This window comes from Salvelinus namaycush, chromosome 22 (genome assembly GCF_016432855.1).
Source record: "Salvelinus namaycush isolate Seneca chromosome 22, SaNama_1.0, whole genome shotgun sequence".
Taxonomy (NCBI): domain Eukaryota; kingdom Metazoa; phylum Chordata; class Actinopteri; order Salmoniformes; family Salmonidae; genus Salvelinus; species Salvelinus namaycush.
In genome coordinates this window covers 8,525,258-8,541,089 of record NC_052328.1, presented here as the reverse complement: position 1 = coordinate 8,541,089, position 15,832 = coordinate 8,525,258, and the positions used below count along the sequence as shown (strand labels likewise).

Genomic DNA, 15,832 nt, shown 5'->3' with positions numbered 1-15,832 from the left:
TTTAACATTGAATACATGAGACACAATGCTCATTCTTCTATTAAAAGGCAGCATATTATGCAGAGTTATTAGAAATGTGCACTTTTCTCATGTTCATTTTCTTCAGGAATAGGGGTGCTGAGAAAATGTTTGTGATGATTTGTTTGATGATGTTACTTCAAACTGACATAAAAAAATGGTAAAAGGAAAAATGACATATTTTCCTTAGAAAATGTGAGAGTAATGCTGATATATCACTTTTCATGTTTGTTTGTGTGTAGCTCTCAAGTATTTCCATATTCCAATAAGATGTTTTCCAAATGTCACAACCTGTTAACCACTCAGTCAATCGCAATGGCAACAAACTCCTGCTAAACAAATTAATTGACTACATGTCAATCACATGATCCATTGACAAGTGTTGAATGCTTGTGGCTGAATTCATCAGAATATAGCTGCTGCGGTGTGCCTCTGATCTCTTGCCCGAAGACGTATAGTATAATAGGCCCTGGTCACCTCATCAGCATATACATTTTTGACCAACTGTCAAAAAGCATATTAAGTTTGCAAACAATCCACAAAGCTTCTGAATTACCATGACCATCTGTGTAATTTACCTCATCCCACATACACATACTCATTACAACTTAGTGTATGTTGAGGATGCGATACACTTGGAGATGAAATAATGAATCACATCATCTTTGCACTGGCTTGGTTCATTTGTAATGACAAGCTTCCTTGAAAAAAAAAGTTTTATTGTCACATACACTGGATAAGTGCAGTGAACTGTGTTGTTTTACAGGGTCAACCATAGTAGTACGGCGCCCCTCGAGGAAATTAGGGTTAAATGCCTTGCTCAAGGGCACATCTGGAGCAGCAAATAATGAATTGTTAATCAGATGAATTGATTAATTGAGTTTTAATGAAATTATTTTTGACAATGAATATAGACTAGACATAGCTACACTTATATGCATACCATCAAAGAGTGGGCCATCGACCCAAAAATGTAACAATGGACACAATTAAAATAAAATAAACATGTACATGCATCCTATGACATTTTCACATGCAAATCTATTGATTTCTATGATATATCTGTAGTGGTCAATGAATGTCATTCCATGAGAGGGAAACATTACTTTTCTAAACATAATCGTAAACTATACAAGTCTTATAACAACGGAAACATAAACAATGGAATAATAGAGCCCACATTTTTGTGTATGGTAAAATAAACAGTTGTACTAATCTCAATTTCTAAGGATACGCTATATTTCAATAGTTGAAATTACTGGAAATATTACAGATTTTGGCTTTGGAGGGACAATCTGCAGTTCAATAACAAATTGCTACATTCAATCCGGACCGCCGCGTTATAGTGCGATTGAAATTTAGATTTTTTTTCTCCAATTGAGCCGACATATGCAGCGTTTCTCTTGAATGCAGTCCCCGCTAAGGGGGGGTTTAAAACACTCTATAGCTCCGATCTTCCGCGGTCCGGAGGGATGGGGTGGAGAAATGTAACCACATTCAATAACATAGACAGCGCTATGTACTGAATGCAAGGACTGACCATCCATTATATCAAAATTATAGTATTATCCATGTTCCTTGGCTATAGAGTGTTTATTTACAATTGCATTGTTTGATGTAAAACATGCTTATATTTTGGGTTCTGATAGGGTACAACATTTGAATTAAGCTCATGAGGCATTTGTAAGTTATATTCTTCAGGAATCAAGGGTTATATAGCATTATTTTACAAGTCAAAAAACGGAAGTTGCAATCGCAGATTGGCCCCCTCAAAATTAAATAATTATCGGATTAAATGGCATATGAAGAGATTGGTGGTAGTAACAGATTCTGTGTTAGAGTCCAGCCATGGAGGTCCGTGCATCAGTGCCCCTGAACAGTGGAATTAGCCACAGCCATTGCCCAACAATAGAGTTTAACATCTCCTCATTGGTTGAGCCTTTGGCAGGATCTGGCACACAGGCTTCTATAATCAGATGCCGCTTGTACCACGATGGCAACATTTAAACATTTCTAACGATCACTTTCCATCCCTAATTCTTGGTATTCAAATGAATGCAGGTTTGTTGTGGTCATACGACTATTCTAGGGGTAACTCCGTACAGTTGTGTTAAAGTAATATGGGACTTTTTATTATTAGCGAATTATTACTGACCTGATTTATGTAATTTCTTGGGTGTGAGTCAGAGGTACAGTATAGGCCAACATCACCATTATTCTGGTGCCAAAATATTGACAGGGCATTTGTGAAATAATAATCCCAATCCCTAGTGATCCTGATTCAACCATTCTGTTTAGCACTTTGTTCATTTCTGATAATGAAAGATTGGTTGATCAACGACATGACATGCATTCTTATTAATGATGATGATCGATCGATTAGATTTGTCTAATGTTCTTCACTCATTAAAAAAAAAAAAAAAAAACTCAACGACATCACTCTCACCTATTCTCTCACATTGTGGGCCCTAAAACGAGGCCCTTTTATTTGTTCATATGTTGGTCTACCATTGACGTAATCCCGTTTTATCTCAGGGCACAGGAGCTCCGGGACAAAAGGACGGCACACTGATCAGGGTGGTGCAGGACCAGACTGACCCGCCATCACTCTCACTTAGAACCTGACACATCAAAAGAAAATAAATGCTGTACATGTTTAGGTCCCCTTTGCACCCCCTGTTGTCTGGGGATACAATATAGATGAGAAGGGGCAATTAAGATAGAAAGAGTTTAAATGGCATAAGTTAATGGCTGTTTTGGGTACAGGATGTACATTCACATTTAATTCCCAAAATATATGTTATGATTGGTTACCATAACAATCAATGTACCTCCTTATTAGATGATAGACAAATACTGTCTCAGTTAAATGGAAATTGACCTTCACCTGAAAAGTGCTCTGCTTTGCTGTCTCCACTCAAGCCAAACAGGATGGTTGTTGGAGGAGAACCATTGCTTGCTGACTTCGTCAAAGGTTCCATGAGACGATCAAATATGTGCAAATGTACAAAAGAACAAAACTTGACACAACTCAAAAGCAATTTCAATAAAAAAGCTAGCAACTTTTATTTCAGTAGAAAAACTATTATTAAACAAAGTATAGGTCATCGTTTAGAAAAACTGAAGAGCACAAAAAAACATGTAGAATTTCCAAAATGCCTACATTTCGTGGCTAGAGAACATTATGTTAACTAGACTCAATGACAACAAGTTTTACATTTACAAAAATAGATTCAAAATGTATCTTACCAAAGTCTTAAAATGTCACTGTTTTTTTTACACAATAACAATAGGGGCAAATAACTACACTTGTAATCCTATGATTCACATTCACTATAAATTACACAAAATGATGTCAGGGTCTCATCTGGAAGATTTGATACAAATCAAATCAAATTTTATTTGTCACATGCTTCGTTAAAAACAGGTGTAGACTAACAGTGAAATGTTTACTTACGGGCCCTTCCCAACAATACAGAGAGAGAGAGAGAGAAAATAGAGAAAGCCAAGATGTCTGTTTACCAGATGTCTGTTTGCAAAATCAATTGTAGTACAGCACACTGAAATGCAATACAAGCTGTCAATTGCTTTGTTCGGAACAATTTTAGACTAAACGTATGTCTTAATTTAATAATCATAAAATATAAACAAACGTCAATAAATAGATTTTTTATAAATTATAAATAAAAGCAATACAAAGCTATTTATTGACTCCTGGGTTGGAGAAACGCCTGCATCATAAAAACAAGTACAGATTGTCGTTCACCTCAAACAACATGACTAGTTTTTCATCCAGTCTATGTAGGAACTTGGAGGCCGTCGTACTGGTAGGGAAAGGACGAATGCATGTACTCGTGTTCATCTGGAGAGCTGTAGCTGATAGTACTGAAGCACTGATAGTTCTCTGGCTGCACACAGTCAAACTGCAGGTCCAGCCACTGTCTGTGGGGGGCTTTGCGCTTCTGGGCGTCCGTCAGGATCCGGCTGAGGGCCATGATGTAGCTGAGGGCCATCTGCAGAGTCTCGTACTTGGACAGTTGCTTATCCTGGCCCCACTGGGGGACCACTTTACGGAGACGGTCAAAGGCTGTGTTCAGCCCCTGCATCCTCTTCCTCTCACGGGCGTTGGCTGCCATCCTCCGCCGTGTGGAACCATCATGCTTCTCTGGAGATCCAGACTTGGAATCCAGACTCTCAGACTCGGATCCAGAGTCAGATCCAGTGCAACTGGGCTGGCGGGACACCATGGTTTTGGTCACAATTCCACGATTCAGTTCACAAGTTTTCTCCTGGTTCTGTCTACTGTATGTTACCAAAATCTCCCAAAATGTAGCGATGAGTCAACGAAGTCAAGTGGTGCGTTAACTAACCGCCAGACTGTTTTAAGACGTTTTCAAATTTTGCAAAGTTCCTCTTGTAGCTGTCCAAAATGGCCTGGTGTCGTGGTAGCTGTCCAAAGTCCTTGTCTAATTACACTGTATATCGATAAAGCTGTATGTCAAATGAACAATTTGAAGTTAATCCAAATTGTTGGTCCTCTGCTAAGCCTAAACAGCAAAACAGCTTCTGTGTCTCTGGTCTTGGAGAGACTGAGGAACAAGCTTTTTATATGACTGAGGAGATGAACAGGTGGCAGCAGGTGGAGTCCCATCCCATCCCTCACACCCCCCATCTATCCCCAATATTGCTTTCACCCCCCCTCCCCAATATTGCCCTCCCCCCATCCTCAATACTGTTTGCTGGGATAGACACCAACGCAGACACACAAACACACACACACCCACTCACAAAAACGCAAACAAATCCTTAATGAAATTCCAATTAAGTCAGCCTGTTCTATCTGGTCATGGCTTCACTCTGAGCCGTCATGGCTTTACTAACAGCCATGCGTTGCAAACACAGAAATCTACCATCTGGCAATGAAACCTATAGAGCTGACATCAAAGGACATCAGAGCAAATGTATCTAAGTAACAATTTAAAGTCTTATGTTCACTTGAATTCAATAGGAAATCAATATGTTGCAGTCATACTTTCCATTATCATTTAATTATTATTATTTTTTTACATTAGGCCTTTGTTTGCTGTGTATGGCATATATTGTATTCAATGATTATAATAGCAGGTTAATTTGTCCCTTAAGTAAAATGAGTAATTGAATTGCACAAGAGCTGAAGGAACAACAGATGTTAAATATAAAATAGGGGAACTTAATTTGATGTCAATATTCACGACATTTGTTGTAACATAGATTATTGAGGCTTTTATGCAGCTTCTTTAAAATATCAATTTGTCAGATTTCCTTTAGAAGTGAATGAATTATCATTGCTAAATATGATTTATTATCATGATTTTTAAAATGATTTGTGTGTGTTTATTGATGATGTATTTGTGATTTGCATCGCATACCTACATTTAGAAAGAACATGTGGGGATAATATGTCACTATAAATGAGAAACCGTCAACTCCATTGCACCAAAGAGAGAGTTTTATCAAGGAAGAACCACTTGTTTATTTACTCACTTATCACAGGGTTCGTTCTTGGTCTCATAATGGTAATACTGATAATCTCAGATAATCTGAGTCAGATTATCCCCAGGGAAGTGACTGTAAGTGTGGCCCCTAACCCCAGGGATTTAAAATGTTTTAAGAGTGACTCCTAGACAACACCCTGCTGAGTTGCTCTTTTCACCGGCTGGGATTAATAAAATAAAAAAAGATTTAGAGAAGGACAAAATCATGTACACACAAAATATTCTGACATGTTATTGGTCTTGTGAAACATTTTGTTTTGAATTTGATATTTTGGGTAGAGCTAGGGACGGGACATACATTACATGAATAAATAAGAAGTATATTCATTAATGCTATGGCTTATTAGAATGTACTAAAAGAGATTGCTCCAATATTGGGTGGCTATTGCTGGTCTGTTTACCAATGCTGTGTTCTTAATCAAGCACAGTATGTGGTATACATTAGTGTCCTTGTACTTACTGGGGACCATGTGTGAAATAAATAATTGATCTGTCTAGCGGTCCGAGGAAATGAGACTGACAGAATCATTTGTTTTACTGTCTGTTCTTTCCATCTGGTGCAAGTGAGTCCAACAATCAAGGGATGAATCTGACCAGGTCAACAGCCCCTCCCCTTCCATCCAAACGTACCCACAACTAAACGCGAACCCACACAGTACATACCAACATCCCACGGATAGGCCTATAGCTAGCTCTAAATGCACTCAAATGTTAGACAATCGTATTTCTGAATGGCATTAACAGATATGTAGAACATTTGCATAAAATTACATGAATAACGACTACAGCAATACCGGTCAATATTTATTAGCTCTTCTCGTTGTATTTACTTGTTGAAATAGATCATGTAACATAATGCCGTAGAGAGGGATATATGCGTGAAACTCAAATGTTGTTACATTTGAGTAAGAAAAACCAGGGTATAGAAGCATTGTGTGTGAATCATGAATTATTGCTAGATGCCCAAGATGCTGCCTCATGCCTAGGTCATATTGGGTCATGGACACAAGCTCATGCTGTTTGGTCATTTTGGGGATGGACTGGTTTGCTGTGCAATTAGGCATATAATCCCATCTACCAGTTTGGTTCATTGATTACAGATTGACGTAGTTGGCCAGCTGCTGCTTGTCTTGTCTGTGGCCTATGTCTCACACAGTCTCCGACCTTTCCATTTCTTCCAGCCTTGTTTCCCCACTCATTCGTATGATTGGCTTGTCTGACAAGGACTGGTGGCTAGCTTACCCCCTCTGTCAAAAGCCATATGTCACAGGAAGAGGAGGGACCCGTCCAGATACATGGAGATTACGGCCTCCGAAGTTTAAGAATAGGGAAAGTGTTAAAACGTCAGTATTAGGTGCCTACAGTATGTTCGGTCAGACTCGGTCAATCTGATTAGATTAAATAATAGACTCAAGTTTCATTTAGAAATGATTAAGAGCATGTTAGCACCAAGTCTAAACGAGGCTCCTGACTACCTCTGTAGATGGCCAGGAAGATGTGATCACAATCAGCTCACAATGCGTCTTTTAATCGTCTACACCTGTCTAAAAATGTGGGCACAATAACAATGTGGACAGGATCAGGACGCTTGTTAGCACCAGGTATAACCAGGGCTTCTATCTAAAAATGGCACTTGAAACCACGTGACCATTTACTCGCCTAAACCAACCACTAGCAAGTGTCCCTTCACAGCCAATTCATCATGGACATATCCGCAGCAGAGGGCCTATTACCTAGTCTCAAACGTCAGGGTTCAATCAAAGATAGAAACAGGGTCCATTATAGCCCCGTCCTGATCTTGTCGACATTTTGATTGTGCCCACATTTTCAGAAATGTGTCTACACATGGTTTAAAATGTACATTTTTTTAATCCCTCCACTGTGTCCGCAATACAGACTATTGCGGGTCCCTCCCTGTATGCAAATTATTTCATAGCAGAATCCGAATGCAGACTGCAGACAAGATCAGGATATGACGGATGTAAGAACCAGGTATAAACAGGGCTTACGAGGGGCGTGACAAACATTTTGAAATTAGTAATGGTTTTGAATAAAAGTACAGTAATTAAATAATGGAGTAGACTAAATCAAATTTGGTTTGATTAATTCATTATCAAATTATTCATTGTATAACGTTTTTGTCACTTCCACCCCTCATACCCCCTTAACACAGTAGGACTATAACAACCATGTACCAAACCCCAGTATAACATGTTCATTTACCAATCAGCCAACAAGTAGCAGCTGGTCAAATGAGGCTGGGGACTGTAATTAGGTCAAGTAAGGTGAATGTAATTTCATGCCTATTTGAACTTTTTTGCTAGTCTAATTGGTGTGATTAACATTGCTTAATTGGCTTAGCTGAGCATTGTCTCCTGTCTGGAATTGCGTATTGATCTCAGAAAAAAATAAGTAAATAACAAGCTATCAAGCCTGAAACAAGATCTCAACTCATATTTGACAATAAACCAAAGGGAAGAATAGTTGAGACCTAGCATGATATCCAATTAAATTGGATTATTGTACTGTATAACAGAGGTAAATGTAAATGATATATGTGTTGATTATCATGTTACAAATGTATACTCCATAAAAATGAATCTAGCTGATAATGAATTAGTCAATAATCCATAATAATAACAATTGTGAATGAGTGGATCAATGTTTGTTTTTTAAAGGTAGGTGGAACAATATATTTTATTTTGCTAGACTCTGATTCTACGTAAAAATAAAATAAAAATTAAGATATTTCCATAAAATGTTATGCATTCATAATGTGTAAGACACATGTATGTACAAAAATATACATTATATATATATTTTTGAATAAATATAACTTTATTCTCAGGGGGGAAAAAACTATTTTACATGGTGCAACTTTACATTTATTGAATATGTGTTAAAACATTTCATCTGTTTTTTTCAATAATCACAAGTTAGCTACAAGGGTGTTTACAGTTCCATCAAAACGTCAAAACATAATTTCTCCCACACATACATTTCATTCTATCAGTGAATTCTGTTAAAGCACATGTGCCTACCAACAAACAAATATCTTTCCTATCCCTAGACCCACTAACATTGAAACACATGAGTATATTTTTCAAAGTACAACTATACTGCTGTATGAACATTATTGCATAAATTGCTGTCAGAATTTCGTTTTTCTTATTATAATAACTTACATATTCAGTAACCTATCTCCATACAGCAGAAATAGCAGCTCAAATTCCTCACCTTAAAAAGGCATTTCTGTAAAGTAAACATCATGATAGTGTTTGAAATGCAATCCTTGGATAAGGCTCCTGGTGTACTGTAAGCTACTGTAAGCACAACTATCCATTTATGAGGCAGTGAGAAGAAACAGAGACATTTTCGTAATGCAAAAGCATTGAGCAAAGTGCAAAAATGACCAGAAACCCCATTCCAATCTGGCTTCATTTCAAACTGCGTTATAAAGAGGCGACTATTTATGTATTGTTCGGTTGACTAAACTCTTGTCAAATGATCGCCACCTTATAACACACATTTTTTGCAGAAAAGTTTCAAATGTAATCACAGTGCAAGTTTATAATGAGGCTTACAGTGTATTTTTGTTGCACTTTGCACAATGCTTTTGCACTACGAAAATGCCACCCTTTGCTTACAGTAGTTCACTTGCTTTTCCATATGCTATCAGTATGGACTCAAAACACAACAGAACCACAGTGCAAAAGTGTGCATTTACAAATCATGTATTCGATGTGAAATATTCTGTTTTAATTGAACATCAAGGAAAACTCAATCATATTTTCGAACCAATTTTAGATATCAAATTGTAAAGACATATTCATAGTACTTGCTATATACACTGAGTGTACAAATCATTAAGGACACCTTCCTAATATTGAGTTGCAACAGCCACAATTCGTCGGGGCATGGACTCTACAAGATGTCGAAAGCGTTCCACAGGGATGCTGGCTCATGTTCACCAACGCTTCCCACAGTTGTGTCAAGTTGGCTGGATGTCCTTTGGGAGGTGGATCATTCTTGATACACACAGGAAACTGTTGAGCGTGAAAAACCAAGGCACTTAAATATTTTGTCTTGCCCATTCACCCTCGGAATGGCACACACGCAATCCATGTCTCAATTGTCTCAAGGCTTAAAAATACTTATTTAACCTGTTTCCTCCCCTCCATCTACACTGATTGAAGTGAATTTAATAAGTGACAACAATAAGGGATCATATCTTTCACCTGGATTCACCTGGTCATATTCATAGTACTTGATATATACACTGAGTGTACAAAACATTAAGAACACCTTCCTAATATTGAGTAGCACCTCCCCCACTCAATGTATGCACGTGTACAATTTAATTTGTCCATTTGGCTTTCCTTTAGTGTATTTCTTTGATTTACATTTAATGCACATATATTTTATATAAACATTAAAATAGACTATCTTTATTTGACACAAATATATACGTTTGAAATAAAACCATACAACAACCACGTCCAAACGAAACAGTCAATTTGCTAAAGATTAAGAACAGGTTGAAATGTGTGACGATGAAAGTATGTCACGATCATTAACATTCAATCAACCTCCTCAATATCAAACTAACTCGTCCAAAAAAGTAGAACAAAATGAACCATCAACAAATCGGACCTATCGAAAGATGATAGTGAACTGAAACTTGGCAAGTTTGTCTGTTTTGTGTGAATAAGACGCTTCAAATGATACAATTCAATAGGAATGGCAGAAAAACAAACACAGCATTAGGTTGCCAGTTGGAAATCGAACCGTTTTTGTCATTGTAATTTCAATGTATCACATCAACTGTATCACACAAACCAGATGACACAAACTGCTAAGATTATAGTCCTGCTCTTCCATCCCACTGGCCACGACAGATTAGATGAACTAGTAGATAGTCATCAGGAGGTGTTAGAGCAAACTAAACTCTGGGACCCGGTTTCCCAGACACAAATTAAGCCTAGTCTTGAACTAAAAGCACTTTCAATGGAGATTCTCTATTGGGCATGCTTTTTAGTCCAGGATTTGGCTGAATCTGTGTCTGGGAAACCAGCCCTATGAGACTCCAGAGAAGAGTAGTTTGTAGGTTCAAAGGGCCAGTAGTGATTAGAGTGGTGGAGTAGGTTGACAAAATTCTCAAACTTTCCTAAACTTTTGGAATTTCGGAAAAACCTGTGCATTATGGGAAAGTTTACAGACTTTTACAACCCTATGGTGAAGTGTGTCTGCTCCTCACAGCTCCTCACTCTCCAGCTGTGCCTCCACAGGGGAGCTGGAGAACAGGATGGGGCTATTGTCCGTCGTGGGGAAGGCAGATTTGATGTCCAGGCCTTGACCGGTCAGCACTGCATAGCGACTGCCCTGCCGCGGAGCCTTTTTCATAGGCAGAGGGACATTCTTATGCCACTGGGCTGCAGACAACAGAGACACAGTGCCTTCAGAAAGTATTCATACCCTTGATTTATTCAAAATGTTGTTGTGTTACAGCCTGAATTCAAAATGGATGTAATTTTTTTTTTATCTCACCACAATACCCCATATTGACAAAGTGAAAACATGTTCTTTTTCAAAATGTAGCACATTTTACTGAAAATAAAATACAGAAGTATCTCATTTGTATGTATTCACACCCCTGAGTAAATACATGTTATAATCACCTTTGGCAGCAATTACAGCTGTGAGTCTTTCTGGTTAAATTGAGCTTTGCACACCTGGATTGTACAATATTTGCACATTATTCTTTTTAAAATTCTTCGAGCTCTGCCAAGTTGGTTGTTGATCTCTGCTAGACAGCCATTTTCAAGTCTTGCCATTGATTGTCAAGCCGATTTAAGTCAAAACTGTAAATAGGCCACTCAGGAACATTCAACGTCGTTTGGGTAAGTAACTCCAGTGTATATTTGGCCTTGTGTTTTAGGTTATTGTCCTGCTGAAAGGTGAATTTGTCTCCCAGTGTCTGTTGGAAATCAGACTGAACTAGGTTTTCCTCTAGGATTTTTCCTTTGCTTAGCTCTATTCGGTTTATTTTTTATCAACAACAAAAAATCCCTAATCCTTACCAATGACAAGCATACCCATAACAAGATGCAGCCACCACCATTCTTGAAAATATGAAGAGTGGTACTCAGTGATGTGTTGTGTTGGATTTGCCCCAATCATAACGCTTTGTATTCAGGATAGTTCATTTATTTGCCACATTTTTTGCAGTTTTACTTTAGCGCCTTATGAAAACAGGATGCATATTTGTATTCTGTATGGGCTTCCTTCCTTTCACTCTGTCATTTAGGTTGGTATTGTGAAGTAACTACAATGTTGTCGATCCATCCTCAGTTTTCTCCTATCACAGCCATTAAACTCTCTGTTTAAAAGTCACCACTGACCTCATCCCTGAGCGCTTTTCTTCCTCTCCGGCAACTGAGTTAGGAAGCATGTACAGTTGAAGTCGTAAGTTTACATACACCTTAGCCAAATACATTTAAACTCTGTTTTTCACAATTCCTGACATTTAATCCTAGTAAAAATTCCCTGTCTTAGGTCAGTTAGGATCACCACTTTATTTTAAGAATGTGAAATGTCAGAATAATAGTAGAGAGAATGATTTATTTCAGCTTTTATTTCTTTCATCACAATCCCAGTGGGTCAGAAGTTTACATATACTCAATTAGTATTTGGTAGAAATGCGTTTAAATTGTTTAACTTGAGTCAAACATTTCAGGTAGCCTTCCACAAGCTTCCCACAATAAGTTGGGTGAATTTTGGCCCATTCCTCCTGACAGAGCTGGTGTAACTGAGTCAGGTTTGTAGGCCTCCTTGCTCGCACACGCTTTTTCAGTTCTGCCCACATATTTTCTAGAGGATTGAGGTCAGGGCTTTGTGATGGCCACTCCAATATCTTGACTTTGTTGTCCTTAAGCCATTTTGCCACAACTTTGGAAGTATGCTTGGGGTCATTGTCCATTTGGAAGACCCATTTGCGACCAAGCTTTAACTTCCTGACTGATGTCTTGAGATGTTGCTTCAATATATCCAGATCATTTTCCTCCCTCATGATGCCATCTATTTTGTGAAGTGCACCAGTCCCTCCTGCAGCAAAGCACCCCCACAACATGAACCTGCAACCCCCATGCTTCACGGTTGGGATGGTGTTCTTCGGGTTGCAAGCATCCCCCTTTTTCCTCCAAACATAACAATGGTCATTATGGCCAAACAATTCTATTTTTGTTTCATCAGACCAGAGGACATTTCTCCAAAAAGTACAATATTTGTCCCCATGTGCAGTTGCAAACCGTAGTCTGGCTTTTTATGGTGGTTTTGGAGCAGTGGCTTCTTCCTTGCTGAGTGGCCTTCCAGGTTATGTCGATATAGGACTCGTTTTACTGTAGATATAGATACTTTTGTACCTGTTTCCTCCAGCATCTTGACAAGGTCCTTTGCTGTTGTTCTGGGATTGATTTGCACTTTTCGCACCAAATTACGTTAATCTCTAGGAGACAGAACGAGTCTCCTTCCTGAGCGGTATGACGGCTGCGTGGTCCCATGGTGTTTATACTTGCGCACTATTGTTTGTACAGATGAACGTGGTACCTTCAGGCATTTGGAAATTGCTCCCAAGGATGAACCAGACTTGTGGAGCTCTACAATTTTTTCTGAGGTCTTGGCTGATTTCTTTTGATTTTCCCATGATGTCAAGGAAAGAGGCACTGAGTTTGAAGGTAGGCCTTGAAATACATCCACAGGTACACCTCCAATTGACTCAAATGATGTCAATTAGCCTATCAGAAGCTTCTAAAGCCATGACATCATTTTCTGGAATTTTCCTAGCTGTTTAAAGGCACTGTCAACTTAGTGTATGTAAACTTCTGACCCACTGGAATTGTGTTACAGTGAATTATAAGTGAAATAATCTGTCTGTAAACAATTGTTGGAAAAATTACTTGTGCATGCACAAAGTAGATGTCCTAACCGACTTGCCAAACTATAGTTTGTTAACAAGAAATTTGTGGAGTGGTTAAAAAACGAGTTTTAATGACTCCAACCTAAGTGTATGTAAACTTCTGACTTCAACTGTATCTTTGTAGTGACTGGGGGTATTGATACACCATCCAAAGTGTAAGTAATAACTTCACCATGCTCAAAAGGAAATTCAATGTGTGCTTTTTTTTTCTTTTCCCCCCATCTACCAATAGGTGCCCTTCTTTGCGAGGCATTGGAAAACCTCCCTGGTCTTTGTGGTTGAATCTGTGTTTGAAATTTACTGCTTGACTGAGGGAACCTACAGAAAATTGTAGGTGTGCAGTACAGAGATGAGGTAGTCATTAAAAAATAATGTTAATTAAACACTATTATTGCACACAGTCTAGGCAACTTATTATGTGACTTGTTAAGCACATTTCTACTCCTGAACTTACTTAGGCTTGCCATAACAAAGGGGTTGAATATTTATTGACTCAAGACATTTTAACTTTTTCATTTTGTATCAATTTGTAAAAGAAATTCTAAAACCATAATGCCATTTTGACATTATGGGTTATTGTTTGAAGGCCAGTGACACAAAATCTCAATTTAATCTATGTTAAACTCCGGCTGTAACACAACAAAATGTGGGAAAAGTCAAGGTGCGTGAATACTTTCTGAAGGCACTGTAGCTTTGGGTATTATTGTGCATTTATTTGAAATCTTGATATACTTTAAGCACAATCATTAGCAACTATTAACTCATTCAAAACTATCACAATAAACACTGGTGGGTAAAAGAAAGCTGTTGAGAGTTGTATTGAACTCACCATAGATGTCTAGCCTGGCTGTGCATGAAACAATTCCAGCCTCATTCTTTGCTGACACGGTGTACCAGCCAGCATCCTCTTTCCTGGTAGGCTGAATCAGGAGGCAAACATATCCAGTGGCATCCTGGTGTATGCTAGAATCAAAATTAATCTCCTCAATTAAATTATCATTCGAAATGTATATATTCCCTGTGTTCTATTATTATTATTTTTGTGAATAACAGGCATCAATATTCTAATCTCAAAAAGTTGAAGCTAATTTGGCATGTACCGACATCGCTGAGCATGGTTTTGTGTTACCTCTTGTCTTCATGAGTTTGAATATAAGTGTACCTACAGGATGGGCAGTCACCTTTCTGGCTGGAAGGGGTGAGGTTAGTTAGGGAATACTAACCTGACTCTGGCCTTGGTGTGAGGAATGGTGTCGTTGTCTTTCTTCCAATAGATTACAGGTGGAGGCATGCCCAGAACCCTGCACTCCAGTCGGACGGGGGTGCCCTCTGCGATGCCTGTGTTCTGGAGCTTCTCAACAAACTGGGGGGCCTGCTTCATCTCTTTTTCTGAACGGGCAAAGAATAGTTATTCTCTGTCATGTACAATTACTAATTACTACTACTTATTAATTGTCATGGCATACGTCACTATACCAACAAATTAATGGTTTTGACTTTGTACTTATTCAAAAGCTATCACTGATTACCTACTCATCATAAATGCTTATAAATCTTTATAAATAATGAAATACTAATTTGCTATCAAGAGGTACACTATTTGGGTTTCATGAAAATACTTAATTGTTTCGAGAACTCTTACCCACAACTCTTAACTCCAGACCGAAGGAGCTCTGTCCTGCTTTGTTGCTGGCGATGCAGGTGTATGTCCCAGCGTCGTCCTGTTTTAGGGGGTCTATGACAAGGGAATGGATGCCGTTCTCCCTCACCAGCATCCGGTGGTAGAAATCTGGGTAGATGGGCCTCCCGTTGATCAGCCACATCAGCTCTGGGTTTGGTAGGCCACTCACCTGGAAAACAGAGAAACACACAACACTTGAGATGAGAGATGTATACAGTCCTATCTATCTTCAAAGGCTATCCTAACTGATTTATAGCAAAAAAAATGTAATAGTCATTATAAAATGTATTAAATGCCCATTGCTTATTTACAAGTCCATGGTTATTTAATCCAGAGATGACATACCTTGCAGTCTAATCTACAGACTCTGCCCTCATGAGCCACCATGTCCCCTGGAGCCTGGAGGAAGTGAGGTCGGAAGAAGCGCTCCTGGGTTGGTTCACCCTCTTCCACTTCCTGTATGCGGGCCCGCACCCTGTAGGGATGTGCTGAACATGTTACAGTACATGTATATTGGCCCTGGGATATCTTGTCATCTGCAATCGCTAATCACTATCGCTAATTTTATTATGATTTTAAATGTTTGATTTAATTAGGCAAGTCAGTTAAGAACAAATTCTTATT

The 15,832-nt window shown here is 38.5% G+C and overlaps 2 protein-coding genes across 2 annotated transcripts in view; both read right to left on the bottom strand.

Moving 5' to 3' along the window:
• Positions 1-3,815: 3,815 nt before the first annotated feature.
• Positions 3,816-4,265, bottom strand: atoh7 (atonal bHLH transcription factor 7). Its single transcript, XM_038960131.1, has one exon. It carries the CDS (start codon positions 4,263-4,265, stop codon positions 3,816-3,818), a length of 450 nt encoding a protein of 149 aa, XP_038816059.1.
• A 5,563-nt stretch (positions 4,266-9,828) lies between these two features.
• Positions 9,829-15,832, bottom strand: part of mypn (myopalladin) — a 50,781-nt gene continuing 44,777 nt past the window's right edge. The window contains 5 exon segments of the mRNA XM_038960130.1: positions 9,829-10,984; positions 14,357-14,490; positions 14,751-14,916; positions 15,170-15,377; positions 15,554-15,683. Coding sequence (XP_038816058.1) covers positions 10,806-10,984; positions 14,357-14,490; positions 14,751-14,916; positions 15,170-15,377; positions 15,554-15,683 — 817 coding nt within the window. The 3' untranslated portion in view covers positions 9,829-10,805.